This window comes from Maylandia zebra, linkage group LG7 (genome assembly GCF_041146795.1).
Source record: "Maylandia zebra isolate NMK-2024a linkage group LG7, Mzebra_GT3a, whole genome shotgun sequence".
In the NCBI taxonomy this organism is placed as follows: domain Eukaryota; kingdom Metazoa; phylum Chordata; class Actinopteri; order Cichliformes; family Cichlidae; genus Maylandia; species Maylandia zebra.
This window is the reverse complement of record NC_135173.1, coordinates 44610253-44620683: the sequence shown is the minus strand read 5'-3', so window position 1 is coordinate 44620683 and position 10431 is coordinate 44610253. Positions and strand designations below refer to the sequence as shown.

Here is a 10431-nt window from a genome sequence, read left to right as displayed (position 1 = left end):
AAACATCTTTTATCAATATTATTTCCTGTGAGTATTAGTTGTCATAGACTTGCAGTAAGTGAGAAAAAAATATTTCCTTATTTCCTTGACATGAGTGAGACAAGTTATCAGTGGCAGTGTTTGACGGCTATTCTTGTTTTACTTATCAACAAAGCTGTCACAATCAGTTTATCAGTGACACAGCAAATGGTTACAGTTTAACAGAGCTGTCATGTACACACTTGCAGCAACCTAAACTGGATTATACTTTATTAAATTTGAGCTATAACCCACTGCGATACAAATACTACCTGTTAGGTTTTTGTATCTCAAGTATCTTCACTTGAGGTATTTCCTTGTAGGTTTATAATTAACAATATTATTTGCTAAACAGTTACATATTTTAACACATTCATTTTTAAACCAACATTTGTGAAACCGTAAGATTTACATGCCAATCTGTACATGCATCCACTTTCAACTAGTATGTGCTTTAACGATTTAGATGATTAAATCATGATCAATGATTAAATCCACTCTTTATTACCCTCCTTTACATCTATGCCTCCTTCTTTGACACACTATCTCTCCAACACACACACACACACACACACACACACCAAAGGTTATAAAGGTAATCGCTTTGTGTAAATGCTTCAGACAAACACGGGCAGCTCGAGCAACACTGCCGTTGTCCATCACAGCCAAAATGTCACAAGATTATTCGTATCATGGATTTTCCTACATAAACAGAAATGCAGAAAACAACACAATCAACACGGTGGCCCTTAGAAATGCGGCAGATATCTCCGTTATTGTGGTCTACTTTCTGGTTGTCCTGGGGGTCGGAGTATTGGTAAGTTTTACAATCCTTCACCTGATCATTCTTTAAATCCCCTGTCTCTGCAGCTCCCTGACATTTTTATAGCTTTAAGTTGTTTTGAGTTATTACATTTTCTGTTAATAGTAATAATGAATTACATTGCCAAAGAAAAAAATAGCATTTCTTTTTATGTTAATTTGAGAGGCAACTTACTAAATAACAAAGGTGTCATTCTTTACTAATAATCATTTTGCACAATTGACACAGTCATTTTTCTCAGCAACCTGGTACACAATAGCTTTCCACAGCAGATCGCAGACACATATTTCGCATTTCATAATGTTTATCTATCTTTTACTGTGATATCTTTAAGTTGTGTGAAATCACCCACAATTTTAAACATAAGAATTATACCATACGAACAAAATTACTGAGCCACGTAGCCATCACACCTACAAGAGCTGGCAGGCCATTGAAATACATCCTATGAAGCGCCCAGTTTACTCTGATGTTAGTGCCACAGGAGGGTTATTCATCAGGACTCAAACTGTAACCCAAACTCTGTAACTTTACATCGTCGGCTATTTTGTTGCTGAGTTGTTGGTAAATGTAATATCTAGGAGGGAAGACACTTAAGGGACTAGTTGCAACAGTGGTATTCTATTAGACTGGAGTTCTATTATTTTTAAATGACTCATTCTTCCACTAATATTTTTAAAGCACAGTGGCTAGGTGCTTGATTTCATACACCTGTGGCAATGGAACTGAAAACTTAAGCGGTGTGGCCAGATACTTTTGTCCATATATTGTATGTGATGCTTATGAACAGATTATCAGAGTAGTGTGTTGCTATTTTGCACAGATTTAATCATTTTCAAAAATTGTTCTATTACAGGCTATGATCCGCACCAACCGATCCACTGTAGGTGGCTTCTTCCTTGCAGGGAGGAGTATGGTTTGGTGGCCGGTGAGTATCTTTCCTTGGAAGACTCCTTTACTTTATAATCCATGCAAAGTAATTAGTTCTTATTGCTTTGTTCAAATAGATGGAATGTAATGTGATTAAGGGTGTCATAATAGAAGAATTTTATGAATTGTCATATTTTTATTAGAGCAATCAAGTGTGTAAAACCATTTAGTACTTATTTAGTATGCTGAGTATATGACCTTTCAAAAAAACCCATAATGGATTCTAATTGAATTTTAAAAGGAGCTACTGACAGATTTAACTGTGCTCTCCACAGATCGGAGCATCGCTGTTTGCCAGCAATATTGGCAGTGGCCACTTTGTAGGAATCGCTGGTACTGGCGCAGCTGCAGGAATAGCCATTGGTGGATTTGAATGGAATGTGAGTAACTGTTCTTGAGTCAGTTATACCACTTCTCATGTAGTTCTTGTCCCTGATACTCTATCAGTTATCTTTGTCATGTCAACTGATAGATTGTTACGAGAGCTCCGGCCTGAAGAGGATGAAATGAAACAGGATATCTGATTATTTCTTCTATGTTCGTGTTTTTCAGGCTCTTGTTGTGGTTGTCATTCTGGGATGGCTCTTTGTGCCCATCTACATTAAAGCTGGGGTAAACAGAATACTACTGCTACACACTGGCCTGAAAGCTCCTTATATGTATTAATTCTCCTATCCAAATGTGCATTCATAACCACCGTGTTTATCTACAGTGTGAGTAATGAGTAAAATCTCATCTGTTGTCGATGTATTTAGATCGTCACCATGCCTGAGTACTTGAAGAAGAGGTTTGGAGGACAGCGCATTCGCATTTATCTCTCTGTTCTCTCCCTCTTCTTGTATGTCTTCACCAAAATCTCAGTGAGTCCCTCCAAGAGATGCAGAACACACTGTTCCATTTGTGGATGATCGTGAATAAAATCCTGCATTTTTTACCCTTCCCCATATAGGCAGACATGTTCTCGGGTGCAATTTTCATCCAGCAGGCACTTGGGTTGAACATCTATCTCGCTGTTATTGCACTTCTAGCGATTACGGCACTGTACACTGTCACAGGTTTGTACGCGGAAGAAATACACTTCCTTTTCTACGGAACTTATAGATTGACATTTTCCTCAGAAACTACCCAAGAAGTGTTATCTACAAAAATTATATTATGACCGGGGTAAAGTCTTCCCAAGCCCATATGTGGTGATGTAGACACACACCACATACACACAATCTCTTTCGTTCCTCATTGCTGGTTTATCTTTGCTGAGTTGCTGTGGTTAATTGCCCATGGACTATGATAAGCCTGAATTGGCCTTCTGTTGCTGTTTTGTAACAACACATCCACAATTACAAGTCTTACAGAATGAGTAGTTACATAATGACATGATGAGTTGATTTTTGTTCTTTCAAACAAGTGTAGTCTGTTAGTTGTGATAAGATGTCAAGATTTTAGGTGAAAATGTTTACAGATTGATAACATTGACATAACATTGATAATCCTATTGTATCTCAGGTGGACTGGCAGCAGTGATCTACACAGACACTTTACAGACCATCATCATGGTTATTGGATCATTCATTCTCATGGGCTTTGGTAATATGACACTTATCATATATCACATATCTGTTTGAAAGGTTTAAAAAGTCTAATTTCCATATGATTTTCCTCAGCTTTCCATGAGGTGGGAGGCTATGTAAACTTTGAGAAACTCTACATGCAAGCTATCCCCTCAATCACGGGTAACATCAGTGCAAACTGCTATGAGCCCCGGGCAGACGCCTTCCATATCTTCAGAAATGCAGTTACAGGAGACCTCCCATGGCCTGGTCTCGTGTTTGGACTCACCATTCAAGCTACCTGGTACTGGTGTACTGATCAGGTGAGCAAAGAAATGAGCACTGGGCAGCTCAACTGCAGTTTTCAGCAACCAGTCTGTAGTGAAAAACTGAGACACGTTCAACTGATTGCCTCGGTGTGTTCACTAGACTCAATTTCTATACGGAGAGATAATTTGGAAGAAATTTATGTTCAAGGTGTTGAAAATGCAGATGGAGTCTTGGATCGAGCTGGGCACGTCAATAGTTTTTAGCAATCATTCACAACAAATGGGTGGTCATAAACACTGACTCAGCCAACTGATTTACTCACATGCACATTCATGCCCGTTCATACAGATTTAAAAAAAAAAACAATATTCAAAAAACAGTCTGCAGTGAGAGGATAACCATGCTTTTAGTTTAGACGCTGGATCTCAGCGAGAGCCTGACACCAATTCATGTGACATAGAGCACACGCGAACAAAACACTATGGTATATCTATTTTCCGTTACAGAAGAAGATGATTTGCTTCTTTGGTTTACTCAGCAAACATTTTGAGTTCAACCACAAAGACTGAAAGTGGTTTGAAATCCATGACAACCACTTACCCACCCAGTCTATCATTCAGCCAAGTCCCCCTTATGCTCAGAATCAATTGGCCAGGCTGTTGATTTAAGCTTGATTTATAGTACTGTATTACTACAGCCTGACGTTCAGCTTTCTAGAAATGTTCATACATGTTGCACCAATGCAGACAAAAACAACTATGTAAACAGGGTATATCAATTAGCATAAGGATAATACATCTGCTAAACCAAAGAGACTGCAATTGTATCTAGTTTGTATCCTAACACGAACAACATATGTTGTGTTTTTAATTTTCATGGCTCTGACAATTCGTGTTTCAAGGTTAAGTAAAAGCCATGATCGTTCCAAATGTAGTTGTTTTTTGTTTTTTTTTCACATCAGCTCATAAGTGCAAATGTAAAAATGTAGTGTCAGCCACTTGTATAGGCTTTGCGGTCAATTAATGCAGGGCTAGGAACAGGTGTACACACAGAAGAGACTGGCAACGTGGCAACCAGAGACTGTAACAAGTCAATGAAATTCAGTATTCTCAAGCAACAATGAGTAAACTAACCATTGGCAATGCAAGCAGGTCAGCTGAAGGCTTATCAGGGGGCTTTTAGGACAAGCTGATAATAATGCCACCTAGAAGTAATAAGCATCACTAACATCACTCTGAGACCATATTTTTCTGATTTTGGAGATGTTGCACAAATGCAAGAACCACTACACTGCAATACCTGCAGCGACCCAAGTTAACTGTCTGTTGGGATCTCTGGATCTGTTTCCTGGTGTTTTGGACTTTTTGAATCAATACTGTATTGTGTTTTGAGAAAAGGGTTCTTAATTTATGTCTGGATTTAGTGATTATACTACTGTTGTTTTATACACAAGAGTGTTAGCCAGACAACAGGACCCTGGAATATATGCAAGCAAACTGCTTCCAAACAGGAAGCAACATGCATCAATAGAGAGCCAATGACTTCAAGAGAAAAAGAACAATACACTGGTGACCCAAAGTGGTTGGATCTTAAATTAAACTTTTAGCATCTTTAAGGTCAGCGCTCCAACAGCTTCAGCATTTATAAGGCTGATGAATTAAATTTCAAAAAGTAAAGAACATCACAGTGCACTCTGTGACATCCCTGCTGGCAATACAAATTAAACAAGTAAATATCAATACATAACAAATGCTAGAGAAATTGATTTATGTTTCGTGTCTCTGAAAGGTGTATCCTGTGTGGATACAGATATATTAAACAAGCCCATAAAAGCCCATGTTTTCATGATAGTTGATGATTTCGAATTTATAAGCTTTTATTTAACACCATGCGCACAAAGCCTGCTCCAATGTGACTGGACAAGAGAACTCTAGAAAGCAGATAAAAGCTTCTAGTACCCAAAGTATTTTCCATGACCACATATTCTACATATTATTTTCTAAAAACGAGTCTTGTTGAAGCTTTTGCTCTTGAACGTTCATAGATGTTCCTCTACATGTATAAACTATACTTTATAATTTGGAAACATATCATATGATTTGTGAAATCTTAGTTTGAATGTAAAAGACATTACTATTCTACAAGTATAATATTTTGCATCGAATCTCAATGAACTAGAAATAACAACTACCACCAAGTTTAAAAGTACAGTAAATGTGGGTAAAATTGTGATACCTGAGTAAATGTATTTAGTTGCTTATGACCACTGAATTGTACTCCCATTGTTTCCTAATTGTAGGTGATTGTGCAGCGCTGCCTCTCTGCCAAGAGTCTCTCTCACGTTAAAGCAGGTTGTATCCTATGTGGTTACCTGAAGCTGCTGCCCATGTTCCTCATGGTTTTCCCCGGGATGATTAGCAGGATCCTGTACACAGGTGAGTGTGGTTACATGTGTGTGACATGGGTGGCTGTAGCTCAGGTGGCAGAGCAGGTCAGCCACTAATCAGAAGGTCGGTGGTTCGATCCCAGGCTGCATCCTGGCTGCATGCCAAATATCCTTGGGCAAGATACTAACCCCGTGTTTGCCTACTGGTGGTGGTCAGAGGGCCCGGTGGCGCCTGTGTCCGGCAGCCTCGCCTCTGTCAGTGCGCCCCAGGGCAGCTGTGGCTACAATGTAGCTTGCTATCGCCAGTGTATGAATGTGTGTGTGAATGGGTGGATGACTGAATGTAGTGTAAAGCGCTTTGGGGTCCTATGGACTAGAAAAGCGCTATACAAATGCAGGCCATTTACCATTTACATGCAACTTATGTAGCAAGCTTATTGGTTAACATTATATTTGTAGTTCATGCACAAAATTATTCAGTGCTGACCTCACGCACTGTGGATTTTCTTGCCTTTAATCTAGATGTGGTAGCATGTGTGGATCCAACCGAATGTGAAAAATACTGTGGGACCAAGGTGGGCTGCAGCAATATCGCTTATCCGAAACTGGTCGTCGAACTCATGCCTGATGGTTGGTGACCTTTGTCTTATGAGCTGTTAATAATAACTACAGGCTTCTTTGCTTATCTTTCCTTTTCTTGATCTGTTACTCTATTTCAGGCTTGCGAGGTCTTATGCTGTCTGTGATGCTGGCCTCTTTGATGAGCTCCCTTACCTCTATCTTCAACAGTGCCAGTACTCTCTTCACCATGGACATCTACACTAAAATCCGTCGCTCTGCTAGTGAGAAGGAACTCATGATTGCTGGCAGGTAAAACACATTTTCGTCGCTGTGTCTGATACAATCATCGTCTAAATTGTTGAATACTGACTGGATTTGTTTCAAATGTCTAGAGTTTTTATCTTGGTCCTGATTGGTCTGAGCATAGCATGGATTCCTGTGGTGCAGGCAGCCCAAAGTGGTCAGCTCTTCGACTACATCCAGTCCATCACCAGCTTCCTAACTCCACCTGTCGCAGCTGTTTTCTTGCTTGCCATCTTCTGCAAACGTGTCAATGAGACTGTGAGTTGCCTCCTTTGATTCAATGTTCTTTTTTTTTTCTTTTCTAAATCAGATTTCCAGTGTGGTTTTGTGCACTGACATTATTTTTCCCATACCTCTGAGATTTATTGAAAAATGACATTTGTTTCCATTCTTGCTGTGGGTTAAATGAGATGATTGGTACAAGTCTCATGTCTGTACAGGAAATTAGCTGGAGCCAAGAGCTGGTTAGCTTATGTTAGCTTAGTATATGGACTGGAAATAAAGGAAAGCCTTTAGAGTGCTTTTTGTCAGAGCCGCTCTACACACAAGCCAGTTATCCCTGTGTATCATTTCGGAAATTTCCTGCTTAAAAACCTGAAAGTCAGAACGCTTGTGAGGCCAAACTTTGATGCTCATTCACAGCTAAATTACTGAGTTCTGAGGTCATCCAATTGTCACTTCTGGTGTGTGGAGACCTTAAGAATACCAGCATTTTGGGGGAGAATCAGTTTTAGGTCAGTAATTTTCTGCCTGGTCCTACTTTAGTCCAAAAGTGTTGCAAATGCTAGTAGGAGCATGTCATGGTGATAGCTTCCTAATTTTTGTGCAGCAAAGAGTGGTGTTGACGTGATCAAATGTACAGCAAGAAGGATCCATCAAAAATTATTCCCTTAAATACAATATTGTGGTAATATCACTCACTTTACTTGATTTAGACTGACCTTTGTCCTGTTTCTTTCTTTCTCCAGGGGGCCTTTTTTGGACTGGTAATTGGACTGGTTATTGGCTTGATTAGGATGATTGCTGAGTTTGTTTATGGGACAGGTAGCTGTGCTTCCCCCAGTAACTGTCCCACTATCATATGTGGCGTTCACTACCTTTACTTTGGGATCCTCCTGTTTGTCATCTCCTGCGTCATCATTCTGACAGTGTCTCTCGTGACCAAACCCATCGATGACAAACATGTAAGTGATAAATTATTATTATTATTATTATGTAAATTAGGGGAGAGCATTTACTCCAACATAACTGTCAAGTTTTTGATGATTGTCGCCAAAGCTCACCTGCCCACAGCACTTTAGGCAGCCATAGATCAGCCAATAAGCAGTCACTTGGTTTGCAGTGACACATTTTGGTTTGCTTCGAGTTCACTATTATTATAGTGAGAATAAATCTGTGAGAATAAAAATTAAACCCTCATATTCTTACACATACACACCTCATCGCTACTAAAAACACCAGTAAAAACAGTAACTATTCTTAATGTGCTGTAACAAACACCAAGAAGCTTGTATAAGAGCAAGAAGGCTAATTGTCTAATTCTAGGCACTCACATGTCACAAGAAATGTTTTACAGAACATTTGTGTTCTGTAAATCTTTCGTGTCAGTGCGTTTACTCACTCAAAACGATTACAGAACTTTGCATTAACCCCTTAAAGGGAGCAGCTGAAAGAAGAAGACACAATATTAAATTGAGAACCCCAATGATCAGATGAGTGAGGACTTGGCAATGATGTGGAGGAAGAACTCCCAGCAGAACCAAGATCAGGGAGTGGCAGTCAGCAGCTCAGGGATAAGAGGACAGAAAGGCATAAAAGAAGAATGTACAACCAGGATAAAATACAAACTACAAGAAAGAGCAGACAAAGGTTAATGCCATACAACAGCAACATAACAACAACTGAGGAGTAAAAAGAGGAGTGCAGCTAATAACCACAGGCAGCTAGCTATTTAAACGGCAGCATCTACACATGAAAAACTGCTTAAGTCTTTACTGGTGGCCTTCACATCTCCTCAAGCTGCCACGCCTAACTGCAGAGGACAAAAGTATTGTTGTTGACATCACTTAGGCATTACGCAAAAATTGTATGTTTGGCTGATGGTAAAAAGATATGTGCAAATTCCCATTTTGTATCTTATTATATTAATATTTAGTGACTATATTATTACTTCAATGCAAACAAACTAAACATGTGATCTATGCAGCATCTTTGATGTTTCTACAGCGCAAAAACTTACTGCAGTCTGAATAGTAATTTCGTAATAACAAAGTGAGTCATCACCAGTCTCTACAACCACATAGCCATCTAGTCAAGTCTTTGCATGAACCAACATTTAGTAAGCTATTAAGAAGCACCCCAAAATAAAATGACAAATAATCTATTTCTCACCACATGCTTTGTCATTTGACTAGCTGTACCGACTGTGCTGGAGCCTGAGAAACCGCACGGAGGAGAGGGTTGACCTTGAGATGGATGATTGGGCTGATAACCAAGATTCCAGCAGTGAGGACTCAGACGGTAAGGAGCTCACGTACCCAGCATACATACAGAGTAAATATGCATTCATGCACAGATACATGCAAACTTTCATTTTTCTTGTTTCTTCTTTTGCAGATGATGAGCCTGGCTTCTGTAAGAAGGCGGTGATGTGCTTCTGTGGCCTGGAAACCAAGAAAGCCCCCAAGCTGACTAAAGAAGAAGAGGAAGAGCTGCAAAGGAAGCTGACAGACACCTCAGAGGTGCCTCTGTGGAGGAACGTGGTCAATGCCAACGCCATCATCCTTCTGTGTGTGTGCGTGTTCTGTCATGGCTATTTTGGCTAAGAGTCAGCTGATTTCAAGTGCTCTCTGACTCTCTAATTTATACAAATTTAACACACCACTCAGTAGCCCTCAACACTCTAAAACACAACCATGCACTTGCAACTATATTACAATGTTTAGCCTTTGATGTAAAATATATTTTTGTAAAGCACTGTGCTTTTCATGAACTTGTCCTGGTAGATCGCACTGTAATATATGAACACATATTGCACTTACTGTAAAACATGTTAAAGTTGTGTATATTCATATTTGCATGCTACCCATTGTCCCTATGAGTTTTCTTTGTCGTCTTAACAGAAACATTCAAACAGCTCACGACAGGAGCTGCAGGTGTGCATCCACCTGTAGAGACCACTCTCACGCAGTAAGCGTTATGTAAATGTGTGGTTTTATTTGCAACACATATTAACCACAACACGATAAAATGAGCTGCAGCACACGCTTGTAATCTATTTAATTAATGATTAATCTGTTCAAAGCCAATCTCCAACTAAAGGAATTGTAAAAACGTCATGAGTGTCTTTTGTACTTTCGAGTTTACACATGAGTGGGGAGAAGGGGAATAGAGCATGTCTGTTTTAAAATTCAGGATTCTGTCTTTTGTCAGTGAAGAAGGGAGACAAAATAATATGCAATACACCAGCAAGTGATCTGTTATATAAAACCAACAAAGCACAGCATGGGAGACACTTTAAAATTCCTCGAATTACAGTGTGTGCTACCTCATTCCACTTAAGCTCTGTTTCCTGATTATGTGTGCTCAAAGTC

At 39.5% G+C, this 10431-nt stretch overlaps 1 protein-coding gene across 1 annotated transcript; it reads left to right on the top strand.

The window, feature by feature from the left end:
• Positions 1–654: 654 nt before the first annotated feature.
• slc5a1 (solute carrier family 5 member 1) lies at positions 655–10174 on the top strand. The gene is made up of 15 exons (XM_004538198.1): positions 655–835; positions 1698–1769; positions 2047–2151; positions 2324–2383; positions 2527–2631; positions 2721–2826; positions 3275–3355; positions 3433–3641; positions 5888–6023; positions 6497–6604; positions 6694–6844; positions 6928–7096; positions 7807–8022; positions 9253–9358; positions 9455–10174. The coding sequence occupies exons 1-15, from the start codon at positions 689–691 to the stop codon at positions 9661–9663; spliced, it is 1980 nt and encodes a 659-aa protein (XP_004538255.1). The 5' UTR covers positions 655–688; the 3' UTR covers positions 9664–10174.
• The last annotated feature ends 257 nt before the right edge of the window (positions 10175–10431 follow it).